The sequence below is a fragment of the Perognathus longimembris genome, chromosome 17, assembly GCF_023159225.1.
Source record: "Perognathus longimembris pacificus isolate PPM17 chromosome 17, ASM2315922v1, whole genome shotgun sequence".
Taxonomy (NCBI): domain Eukaryota; kingdom Metazoa; phylum Chordata; class Mammalia; order Rodentia; family Heteromyidae; genus Perognathus; species Perognathus longimembris.
In genome coordinates, this window is record NC_063177.1 from 3,195,068 (window position 1) to 3,207,837 (window position 12,770).

The 12,770-nt window shown below is 43.2% G+C and overlaps 1 protein-coding gene across 6 annotated transcripts in view; it reads left to right on the plus strand.

Annotated features, from left to right (window-relative positions):
• Arhgap44 (Rho GTPase activating protein 44) overlaps window positions 1-12,770 on the plus strand; it is a 197,939-nt gene that overhangs the window by 144,670 nt on the left and 40,499 nt on the right. For 5 of the 6 annotated variants that reach the window (XM_048366672.1, XM_048366674.1, XM_048366673.1 and 2 more), the window contains 3 exons: window positions 9,906-9,974; window positions 12,084-12,165; window positions 12,625-12,752. In XM_048366672.1, the coding sequence (XP_048222629.1) occupies window positions 9,906-9,974; window positions 12,084-12,165; window positions 12,625-12,752 (279 nt within the window). Of the gene's footprint in view, window positions 1-5,849; window positions 6,320-9,905; window positions 9,975-12,083; window positions 12,166-12,624; window positions 12,753-12,770 lie in introns of those variants that run through there. The other variant, XM_048366677.1, reaches the window with a different exon arrangement.

A 12,770-nucleotide genomic window follows, 5' to 3' on the forward strand; every position in this document is an offset into this window, starting at 1 on the left:
TGTGGATGCCATGAAATTCTCCATTAATTTTTGTCTTTGCCTCCTCACACTCTAGAATCATTGACTGTAGAGATTCAAACTTCTCATTTATCATGTTTATCAGTAGACTTTGTAGAGCATTTTGGGGGTTCTCTTCTATGTCTTTGATTGACTGCTCTGCTTCCTGCTTGTTTTGGGGGGGGGGATAAGACTTCATTGTTTGCCATCTTTCTTGTGTTCCTTCTGCCCATTTGGATTGGGAATGCCAGTCTACCAGCACCTGTGAGCACCGTTTAAGACCCAAAGCAGCCCTTACCAAGCGCTGTTGTGTAAATCTTACAAGTTCACAATTATATACAGATACCCTGTATACCTGTCTATAAAATTAGATTTGGTGTTCCTAAAGAATACAATTTGAGTATAACAACCGATCCTGGGCCCTGTATTCAGTGGTTACTTATTTACTGTTACAACCCTATAAGCAATTCTTGTTTTTATATTAAGTTCTTTTAGGACTGGCTTTCTCTATGAACCCCTTTGATTCACTCGGATTAAGCTGGGATACCCTCTATCCAATAACCAGGAGTCAATGGAAACTGGAGGTCCAGGCAGTAAGTCAGGAGGGTAAGTTGGAGGTAGTAAAGAGAATAGAGTAAAATGTATTGGGGAGGGGGCGGTGGTGATTTTGGTTTAGTTTCAGTGACATGGAAATGTGGAAAAGAGTAGAATCAGTAAAAAGAAGAAGGTTAAAATGATAGACAATGGAGAGTTAGCAGAAAAGAGTGGAGGTGTTATTCATAGGAAAGTAATTTTTAAAGAAAGAGAATGCAAAGAGAGAAATAAAGTAAAAATAGTGGAGGACAGTTGCACAAAACAGAGGAAAATTATTTAAAAAAGAAAAAAAAATTAAAAGGAAAAAAAACAGAAAAGGAACTGCCCAAACAAACAGAAATGAAAAAACTTGATAAAACAAACAGGTAAAAATGGAAAACAAAACAAAACCAAAAAAAACAAAAAACCGACGACGTTTCAGAAGTGAAAAAAAAATTTTTTTTTAAAGTTTAAAAAATGTTTGAAAGGAAGAAAAAAAAATGGAGTCCTCTTTGGGTGGTCTTTCCCCAGTCTCTGGTTTCCTTGTGATGGTCTGCAATCTATATTCCTAATTGGCTGGGTTTGACTTGATTTCAGTTTGCAGGGGGTGGTTCTGTTCTGACCCTTCACCCCTGTTGGTGCAATCCTGGGTCTCTGTGGTTTGCACAGCTTGCAGGCAGGCCTTGGGCATCCTCTGTAGATGGGGACTTGAGCAGTCTCAGGAACCGTGGCTCCTCTGTCTGCTGTGGGGCCACTGCCTTTAACACCTGGCTTTGAATAGGCTGTGGACTCAGCAGGGTGGGGCACGGCACCTCTGGCCTGTTTTACCTGGCTGAGAGTTGCTTGCCTGGGGGAGGCTCCTCCCTCCTGGGCGGGGCAGCCTCCTTGGTGGAGGTGGCTATGGAATGCAACTCCTGTTCAGGCTGGGAATTGGGCTTCCTCTGTGACGGGACTGTTTAACTTTCTCAGGATCTGTTTGTTCCCCTGTCTGGTGTTTACGTGCCGCCGGGAGCTGCTCGCTGCTTTCACTTTAAATTTAGAAATTCCGGTGGGCAGGGCAAGGCACCTCTGGCTAAGCCGAGGCCCAGGACACACCTCCCGCCTGGGCAGGGGGTGTTCTCCTTGGCAAAGCTGGCTCTCACTGTTCGGTCCCTCTTGCCCTCTTCAAAGTTGGCTACTTTTACCTCACTTTTCCCAGGCCCGATTTAGTTCCAATCTGGTCTTACCCTGTGCCAGTGACAAAGATGGCGTTTTGTTCTGGCGGTAGGGGAAGGGCTGCCTTCCAGAAGCTGCTCTGTGGGCGCGAGTGAGAATATCTTTCGTGGGGTACTCACGCTTTTTCTGTGATTTCAGGTCGTCCTTGCTCAGCCGCCATCTGGAGTATTTCTCCCTGGTCCACCCTGTGTGCTTTAGCTGCGTGGAGTGCGGGTTGCTGTGCTGGGCGCTGTGCCGGAGCTCAAATCTGTGTTTTCAGATGAGCAAAGTCGATTTTTCCTTCCTGGCCAGAATCCCTGTACTGTTAGAACTTACTCTGGCTGTTTTTCTAGGAGTAAAAGTTTCTATGGGGTGAGAAAACTGCGATGTCAGAGGGAGCTTACCTAGTGCTCTGCCAACACTGTTTATTTCTAATAGCAAAACTGAATGCTATATAAAGAAAATTGCTGTATAAGTCCTGTCTCCTCCCATGGAAAATTTCCCCATTATCTACATCTTGAGCCCAGCATGCAAAATCAGTGCACTTGGAGAGCACTGTGTTGGAATGTCATTACTGGAGCCCATAGTTTATGTAAATGTCCACTGTTGACATGTTTCCTGTGGGTTTGGGCATGGATGATGACATGTGTCTACATTCCACTACCAAGTATAGTAATCTTACTGTCCCCCCAGATCCTCTGTGCTATGCTTGTTCTCCTTTCCCTCAGTCATCTGGCAGGCATCCATTTTTCTTCTGTCTCCATAATTTTGCTATTTCCAGAATGTTCTATAGTTAGAATAATAGAGCATTTTCAGGGTGGAGGTCTTCCACATAGTAATGTATACACTTAAATTTCCTCCAAGTCTTTCCATAGTATAGAAGCTCATTTCTTCTTAATGGTGAATGAGGTTGTTTATTTCTCCATTTCTCTTCTAAAGGGCATCTTAGTATCAAGTTTTGGCTGTTTCAAACACAGGTGCAGGGGACACCCATATGTGGGTTTTTGTGGGGGCAGGAGTTTCCAGTTCATTTAGGCAAATGCTAAGGGTGCATTGGTGCATGCTATGGTTAGTTTTGCAATGACCTTCCAACTCTCCCCCACAGTGGCTGTACTAATTTGCCTTCCCACATCGGTGATTGAGAGTTTCTGTTGCTACACATCTGTTCCAACATTTTGTGGTGTCAGTGTTTGGGATATCCACTCCTTAGTGGACATGTAATAGACAAGTCATGCCCTCTTTTCTTTTCTTTTAATTTCTATTTCCCGAGTGACATAACGATATTTAATATCTTTTCATGTGCTTATTTGCCATCTGTCTTCATTGGTGAACTGTCTATTCAGGTAATTGCCACATTTTAATTTAATTTAACAAGTTCATTTAAACAAGACACCTGATTTGAAAATATCTAAGGTGTACTCCTTAGTTTCTTTTATCTGTGTGTCTGTTACTTCCCTGAATGGCAGGTGCCTCTTCATTAAGCTGTGCCACAGAACTATCCTGTCCTGCATCTTCCCATTAATATGGCCCCAGTTCTCAGTCTTCTCTCCTTCCTTGGGCTTGTCATCAGCCATGGCAAGTTGGAGTCTTCTCCCTTGCTGTTTTGAAAAGAGGTGCCTAGTCCACAGGGAACAAACAGCATCAGGAATGGTGGGGAAAACCCACTTTTTATTTTTTTTCAAATTTTTATTATCAAACTGATGTACAGAGAGGTTACAGTTTCATACGTTAGGCATTGGATACATTTCTTGTATTGTTTCTTACCTTGTCCCTCATACCCCCCTCCCCCTCCCCCTTACCTTTTCCCCCCCTGAGGTGTTCAGTTTACTTACACCAAACAGTTTTGCAAGTATTGCTTTTGTAGTTGTTTGTCTTTTTTACCCTGTGAAACCCACTTTTTTTTTTTTTTTTTTTTTGCCAGTCCTGGGCTTTGGACTCAGGGCCTGAGCACTGTCCCTGGCTTCTTCCCACTCAAGGCTAGCACTCTGCCACTTGAGCCACAGCGCCGCTTCTGGCCGTTTTCTGTATATGTGGTGCTGGGGAATCGAACCTAGGGCCTCGTGTATCCGAGGCAGGCACTCTTGCCACTAGGCTATATCCCCAGCCCCATGAAACCCACTTTTTAAATGAATTGTTATTTAGAAGTAGAGTCTTTAATCCTTTGAGTGGCCTCGAATGTTCTTGTTGTCTTCCTGTTTTGGGTGTACTTTCTCATTTCTGGTTTAATTCCATTGTAGTCTGATTTCTGGTTTAATCCCATTGTCAGCTGAGAATAGATCCTGCATAATTTCTTATTCTTGTAAATTCGTCAAGTAGTGTTTGATGGGCCAGATGTGGTCTGTTTTAGTTATGTGGTGCACATGAGCTCAGGAGAATAGATGCTCTGTTGAAGTCAGTAATAGGGAAGTGTGGCAATGATTAGGATGCATTGTACTCATAATCTGACCTATGAATTTGTAACCTCTTTGTATAACTACTTAAAAATAATAATAAATTTTAAGTCAGTTATATCCAGTTCACTGGCAATCCCATTGAGATCAACTTTGTTCATGCTGACTGTCTGCCCCACAATGTCTGTCCATTTCTCAGCAATGTGTTGAAGCCTTTATATTGTAGTTCTATCAGTTACCATCTCACATATTCTTAGGATTTGCCTATATATTAATGATTGCTATGTCTTTAACTCCATTGATGACACCATAATTTGTGCCCATCTGAATCTCTTATAACTTCCCTTACTCTGGTCTGCATATCTGAAATATTAATGTAGCAGCTCTGAATAGTGTTAACATAGTATATCTTTTTCTGAACCTTTATGTGTCTTTATAGTGAGTTTGTGGTAGAGAATATATAGTTGGGTCTTTTTTTAAGATCTTAATCTGATAATCTCTGCCTTTTAGTTGGTATATTGAGACCATCAGTGTGTAGAGTGATAGTGATGTAATAGCTACCACACTTGTTACTGTTTTCTCTGTTGTTCTTATTTTGTGTACCTGTTTTTGTCGTCCACAGTTTTTCCTTCTTTTGTTGTGTTCATTGAACCTCTTCTCTGAATTCATTTTTTCCTGTTTTTCTTTAATATCTCAGCTATATGCCTTTTAAAAACTTTTTTGTGGTTGAGCTAATTTGCACTAGCCATTTACAACTAATCCAAGTCTACTTTCAAAGAGCATAACATTCTTTCATGCATAGTACATTTTAGTAACAATGTTTTCCTAACTGGCTACATTGTTACTGTTGCTATTTTGCAATTGTTATCTACTAGGTGAATTAAGAACAAGAAAAAATTTTAAGCCAGAACATTGTGGTATGTGTAGATCTTAGCACTGAAGAGGCTGAAGCAGGAAGATCTCAAGTTCCAGGCTACCGTGGACTACATAGTGACACCTTCTCTCAAAAAGAAGTAAACAAAAACACAGTATTGAGTTTTAAAGAAAAGTTTAATTTTACCTTTACCTAGTACTTCTGTAGTAATCTTCCTATCTCTAGCTCTGAATTTCTGACATAGATCATTTCCTTCTCCCTAGAGTACATACTAGTTTTTACTGGTTTTTTTTTTTTCTACAGACTGATTCTGTTGGATTTGTTTTCATATTGAGATGTTGAATGTAGTGCAGGGTCCCCTACCTTGTTCTTACTGACCAAGCCATTGTTATCACTAGGTTCTGGTCTTTTCCATCTTGAAAAATGGTGATTTGGGTCTGCTGAGCAGACTTGCTGCAGGGTTGGCAAATTGTTCTTGTGATGTGAGATTTGGAAAGACTTTTATATAGATGGTCCTCAGGTGGTTCTCAGCATATATTATTCTTTTGTAAACTTGACAGCTCTGTATCCTAGTTTCCTCATTTATAATTAAGCCAATAGTTGGGGGGGGGGGTGTCTTTTGTTTATTTGTTTCGGTCCTAGGTCTTGTACTCTGGACCAGGCTCTGTCCCTGAGCTCCTTTTGCTCAAGGCTAGCACTCTACCACTTGAGCCATAGTACCATTTCTATATTTTTCTGAGTAGTTTATTGGAGATAAGAGTCTCACAGACCTTCCTGCTCAGGCTAGCTTTGAGCCATGATCCTCAGATCTTAGCCTCCTGAGTAACTAGGATTACAGGCATGAGCCACTGGCACCAAGCTTTAACCAAAATTTTTAAGCCCCAAATGTGTGGCTCATTTTAAGAAATGGCCAACAGAGAAGATACTTGAACTTTTGTAACCTTATGATCTAACATAGATGTGTAATTCTTACAGGAAATGGTTAGGTGACAATTCTGTGTCAAATGATGCTCCATGCAACTCTCAGTGAACATGAATTCATTTGCCTCTGTCATCACTCTCTGTATATGGATCTTGCATAAGATTGTCTAATCTGACCTGACTACTCAGAAGATACATTTCCCCCTTTCTCTCTGTGGCTTGGTCCCAATGCCTTGCTTATAAGCGCTTTTGAGTGATGTTTCCAGGAATTAGTGCTCATCACCACTGAGCTTGGAAAGGAGAAGAAGCACTCAGGCACATCTTACTTCTCACTGAGAGTCAGCGAAGTGGGCAGCTTGCAAGGCTGAAGGTTAGAACATTGGTACAGGTTACTTGAGGTTTCGTGGAGCATGCTCATCCTGAAGCACATTGCTGCCTGCTTTATTCATTTCGTCTCTAGGTCCACTTTCTGTGCTGCTGTTCTTTTTCCTTCAACCTTATCATGTAGGCTCTTCTCTCCTCTAGAAGCATCTCTCTCTTTTTTTTTTTCTTTACAAGGAGTTCAGCATCTATAAGCCCCAGTGGTCAAGCAAGGCTCTCAAGTGTGGAAGAATACACAGATGATGCTAAAATATGCTTGGAATGAATGAAAACCCTATGTAGAAGGAAAATGCATCTTAGCCTCCTTTGCTGAGCTTAGTAGGCAGTGTTGAGAGGGGCAGAGAATTGGATGATTGAAAGAACATTTGAACAAGACACTTCCTGTTAAGTCACAAACCTGAAAAAAAGCACCAAGGAATGTGCCATAAACCCATCTATTTTTCATGCTCCCGTTCTCAGACCCAAGAAGTCTGTATCAGAGTTAATATGGAATAGAAAAATGGATAAAAGCTTGATAACAGCTAGATTAATATTGCAGAAGGAGCCAGGACAGAAGTGAGTGATGGAGAGAAAGAGCCTGTGGGGCAGCTCTCCCAGGTGTGGCCTGTCTGGAAAAGATGCAGTGGGCAGACAGGCTTCAAGAGATGGGTGGAGCTCTGGGTGGGGCTCTGGGAACTACAGGAGTAGGATGGGGGAGAAGGTTAAGAGGAGAGTCCTCTTTTCAATTCAGGCCCCAGTTTTGCTGTGTGACCTGAACACCTGCTGCTGCTTCTCTGGGCCTCATAAGGGCTCATGCACCTGTTCTCCCAAGTTAGGCTAGGACCTGGACCTTAGTTCAGGCACATTCACATATTGCTATGATCAAGTTGGTATGTAAAGCTGGAGGGAAGCTTTAGGAGAGGTGAGAGATAAAAGTCAGTGTAAATAACAAGAATCTTCCTAGCCTGGCTCACTTCAGCTCCTGACCTGCCCCTCATCCTGCATCATTTCTTGCAGCCTTTCCTCAAGCAGCAGTTGGTTTAGTCCTCTCCTACCTGTTCCCTTCCATTCCTCTTTGGAGCCCTTTTCCTGAAATTTAGCTGTCCTCAGAGGAAATCCCTGGGTGCAGAAAGGGTTCCCTAGAGACTGCAAGCCTAGCAGAGACCCTGAGGTCATACTAGAGGGTCAGTCTTCAAGGCTTGTGGCAAAGCAGGAGCACCCGACCTGGCAGTGACTTCCCTATGGCCACAATGCTACAGGACTGGGAGCTCAGCATAATCAGGGCTAAGCCATGCTTGGGCCTCCAAATCTCCTGAACACTGGGTGGGTCTTTTGCTCTGTTCTACTCCCGTGGGTTGGTGGCGAGCTCATGAGGGAAACCAAGAATCTCACCAGGTTCCTTATGATTCCATCCCAGCTCTGCAGATGGCCCAGATGGCCCCCATGGAATGGGGACAAGTCCCACAGCCCTTAGAGGGCCACATGCCAGGGTTTCTACAAACAACTTTGTAGCCAAACAGTTCAGTGAGGCATTTGGGATTTGAAGTGCCACATGCTTATTAAGGTTGAATTAGGATTCCCACAATCATTTGCTGAGTGACTTTAGGCAACTTGCTTATTAACCTTTCTGAGTCTTTGTTTTTGTTTTGTTTCTTCTTAAATGAGGCTAATTCTTTCTCCTGGAATTTTTGAGAGGCTTCAACATGATGGTAAAATAACAAACTCACCAGGTTGAAATCCCACTGTCCCTACCCACAGCATGCTTTTGCTGTGGGTAGAATTCAGCACTGAAAGTCTGGCTCAGGCCCACCACAGGGCCAAACTGCTTAGGGCCACGGATCCTCTTGGCTCCAGGAGTGTCACTGTGAGAAGCTTTCATAGAATGACCACAGAAAGGGCTGTGGTAGGTAGACCTGCAGGGACCCCATCTTTTAGTTCTGGCCTGACTTGGGCTCCCTATTCCTCTTATATCCCAAGCTTCCTGGCCTTTGTCACAGGCTGAAAGCCCAGCCCCCCAGATGTGGGAATGACCCCATCCTCATGTGGAGCTGATAGGAGGCTCACTGTCCACCTTATCCAGCACTCCAGCTGCATCATCTCTCTTTTCTAAGGTTTCCCTGCCACAGACTGATGAACAAATATGAACCTTAGAGAATCCATACATATGCCTTGCCCAGACAAGTAAGATAATGTGCTGAGATATAGCTCAGTGGCAAAGTGCTGGCCTAGCAAATGCAGCATCCTGGGTTCAATCCTGAGTATCAAAAAAAAAAATGCAAAAACAAGTAAGTTGGACAAGTGCTCAAAACTACAGTCAGCAGGAAAATGTTGATGGCTCACACCAGCAATTCTAGCTACTCAAAAGGCTGAGATCGAAGGATAGCAATTTGAAGCCAATCTGATCAGAAAAGTCTGTGGTCCTCTTATCTCCGATTAACCAGCAAAGAGCCAGAAGTGGAGGTATAGCTCAAGTGGTAGAGAGACAGTCTTTAGTAAAATAGCCAAGTGAGAACACACAGCCCTGAATTCAAGGCCAAGTACCAGCACACACACACACACACACACACACACACACACACACACACACACACACAACTGCAATTAGTAGCAGAGTCCAAACGTGCTGTTCAAAATGTGCATTTATTATTATGATTATTATGATGTGATCTAAGGTTGTTTCTCTGTCCTTGGAGAAAAAGCCATTCCAGACTCCAGTGCAGCATCAGACCATTGCCACCCAAGCCAAAAGGTGAAAGATTGCTTACACTGTAAGATCTGTGTACAATCTGGGATGAGTCCAGGTTTTGCCTAGTTTTGAATCAGCAGTCCTTCCCCTGTGCACCTGTCTTAGCCAAGCTTTCTCCAAATGGCTGGATTTCTATAATTTCTTCATATGCTGATGGTCATCACCCAGGTGTTATTGAGAACAAAAGGGAGCAGGGCAGTGCAGGGACCCAAGAAGAAGAAATGGCTGAGAGGTTCACCAGCGCAGTGTGTCCTGGATGTTGAGCTGGCTTTGCATGGGCAATGCAAGCTACATAGTGGCATGGAACTGTTTGCACATCCCTCTTTACACCAACTTGAGCTAACTGTACACATAGCCCATATGATTAAAATAGTAGGAAAACCACTGACATAGGTGTGCATGTGTGTACACATACGCTGTTGTACATGTGCACCAGTCCTGGGGCTTGAACTCAAAGCCCAGGTGTTCTACCTTAGCTTTTCCCATTCAAGTCTGGTGCTCTACCACCTGAGCCACAGCTCCGCTTCTAATGCTTTGCTGTTTAATTGGAGATAAGACAGACTCTCCCACCTGGGCTGGCTTTGAACTATTATCCTCAGATCTCAGCCTCCTGAGTAGCTATGGTTATAGGTGTAAGCTGCTGGCACCTGGCCAGGTTTTAAGCTCACTCATTTATAAGGGTGATGGTTGGGGAACCTGGCAGTTCCCATGAGAAAATTTTACAATATGTCAAATATTGAAAATGAGACAAAACAGTGTTTGGGACTGTTCTCCTGTGATGTCTAGGCTTAGGCTTTAGCTGCTCTGTTATTTTATGTTTTACCTTGCTTGTTTATTTTACTTTGCACAGGACCAGCTCTCTGCTGACATGTACAGTTTTGTGGCCAAAGAAATTGACTATGCAAACTACTTTCAAACGGTAAGGGATGGGAAAGGTAAGACTGCTAACATCTGTTCCCCGGAGTCATGGTACCCACAGGTAGTAGATATGGGCATGGAACCCAGGGCCTCCTAGTTTTTTAATATATCACAGAAAGGAGTGGAGCTTTGACTGCTTTAACCTGTGGATAAATTCTGCCTTTTGTTACTTCTTGTATAGATTAGTCCCAAAGCCCAAGATTAAAAGTCACTGCTCTCCTGGGTGCTAATGGCTTATACCTGTAGTCCTAACTACTTAGGAGGCTGAGATCTGTTTACTGTGATTGGAAGCTCCATCCCAGGCAGGAAAAGTCCATAAGACTCTTTATCTCCAATTAACTATGTAAAAACTGGAAGTGGAGCTGTGGCCCAAAGTGAATAGAGCACTATCCTTGAACACAGAAGCTCAGGGACAGCACCCAGGCTCTGAGTTCAACTACATGACTGACAAAATGTCACCTCCATCCTGAGGATTAGTGCAGCTCAGTTGTCCATGGCAGTGATTCATAGCCCAGAGGGATTCTGCTGCCTTTTCTTGCAGACAGGTTTTGGTTGTTATAGCTGTCCTGGCCAGGTATTTCTATAGCATTTCATTGTTGCAAAATCTTGGTCTATGCCATGGGGGAAGCAGGAAGATAAACTCCTCACCCTAAGTGCAAATTTGTGTTCTTGTATATTTTTGTCCAAGACAAGGGCAGATAGGGGAGATTGAGATGTCCTGTTGGCCTGCCTATCCACCAATGTAAACTACCCTTAGAGACTGGAGAGCAGGCAGAAACAGAACCTGAGCTACCTATAATTGAATGCCCTTGGTTAGGTTATTAGGACTGTGGCTGTTTCCCAGGGTAAATAAAAGGAAAGTCAGAATACAGAAAAATAAAAAAATATCATGACAGAAAAATAATATAAAATGAAAAACAATTCAGCTTATCTTCTTTTAAAGTTGAGAACAAAACTCCAAAACCTAAAAGGTTATGTTTTTGTTTCTGGTTCCTTTTTCTTTTAATGACCAGAAAAATGATGGAAAGGTAAGGGAAAGGGACAAAAGGAGAAGTCCTAAAGAGTTTGAAATGTCTTGCAGTAGGTGGTGGGCAGAATAACTGTGAGCTATTAGCAGTTTCCCCCATTTTCCTTAGTGGTCCAGATGTTCTGAGGTTTGTCCCTTCCATTCTGCAAAAGATCTCTATGTATTGTTTCCATCCTTGATAGCTTATTTTAAAATAGTAGCGATCTTTTTTTCCCCAAATGTGTTCCCTTGGTTTTGTTTGTGAAGGTAAGAGTTCCTAAAACTAATGAGATCATTGGCATTCCAAGTTTTATCAGATGGCTTCATAGACCTTTTTGTGCCATTTATTTAAAAAGTCTCCTCTTTTCACAGAATTCCAGGTTTGCCTTGTTGTATCATTGTTATTGGTGTTTTACTTCTACACCAAGCTCTGAAATGATGATTCCTTCCTGTCTCTGATATACCCCTTAAGTTTTGGGCAGGTTTGGGAAATAAATGAAGTAACTGTATTGCTTGGATTTTCTCTAGCCCTGATAAACATGCTAGCTGTGTTTTGAATTAATGAGATGGTACACCTCCAAGGAACTTGTTCTTTGGGTTGCATCTCTATAACCCAAGCAATTTCACTTCCCAATATTCCTGCAGAAAATAGTGGATCCATCCACATGTTTTCCAGTCAATAATATGTTTAACTTGGCATACATGAATAACATGTATGCTGGGTGATTTATCCTCATATCCGCATGTATCTCACAGGCCTGTGGTTTTCATTTATATCCACCTGTTGTTGCATCTCTCCTTGCTTTGAGGATGGGATGTTCAGGTGAGATGGGGTGACATGAATGGCAAGCTCTCTTAGATTATGCTTCACCTTGAGAGAGGAACCCATATTCCTTTTGGTTTTTCTGCCTCCCAGATTTCCACTTGAAATGGGAATATTTGCCACAGAGGCAAAAGCATGCCCATTCTTGTGGAGAGACCAGAGTAAGGAGCTAGATTTTGCTCCCATGAGTGAACATCTTTGTGCACAACAGGCTTCATGCCACTGAAGTCTAGGTTATTATCCCTTGCTAGGATGTTAGCCTTACCTTTGTGTTTTCTCAGCTAATAGAAGTACAGGCTGAATATCACAGGAAATCGCTGACCCTGCTGCAGGCTGTGTTGCCTCAGATTAAAGCCCAGCAAGGTAAGTGCAAGCCTTCCTTGGAGCAGAGTTGGCCTGAGACCCTGGTTGCCATTTTGGTTGAGACCATGTCCCTGTGTGTCACTTATTACTCTACCTTCCTCCCAGTGAGGTTGCATTTAAACGAGTCCCAGTACACAAGCTGGTGTTGATACAGTTATTTGTGAAGCCAAGCATAACCCCCTCCCCCCCCACATCCATACTGTCCATCAACAGCTGTGTGTAGGTGCATACAAGTATCTACAGGTATGGGTGTGTCACATTTTCCCCAGCAGCACTGGACACAGCTAACTGCCCATCACTCTCTCCCTTCCTCTCCAGCATCTCCCAAACCACAGGAATAGAGGCTCCCTTTCTTTGACAGTCATGGGAGAATCTGGACAACCAAAGAGAACCATTCCAGCTAGCATGGGTGGTTTTAGTGAGGCACCAGGTGACCCCTTTCTTGTTCTTCCCCCTCAGAGGCCTGGGTTGAGAAGCCTTCCTTTGGGAAGCCCTTAGAGGAGCACCTCTCCATCAGCGGTCGTGAGATCGCCTTCCCCATCGAGGCATGTGTGACAATGCTGCTGGAGTGTGGGATGCAGGAGGAGGTAGGACAGAACACGGCC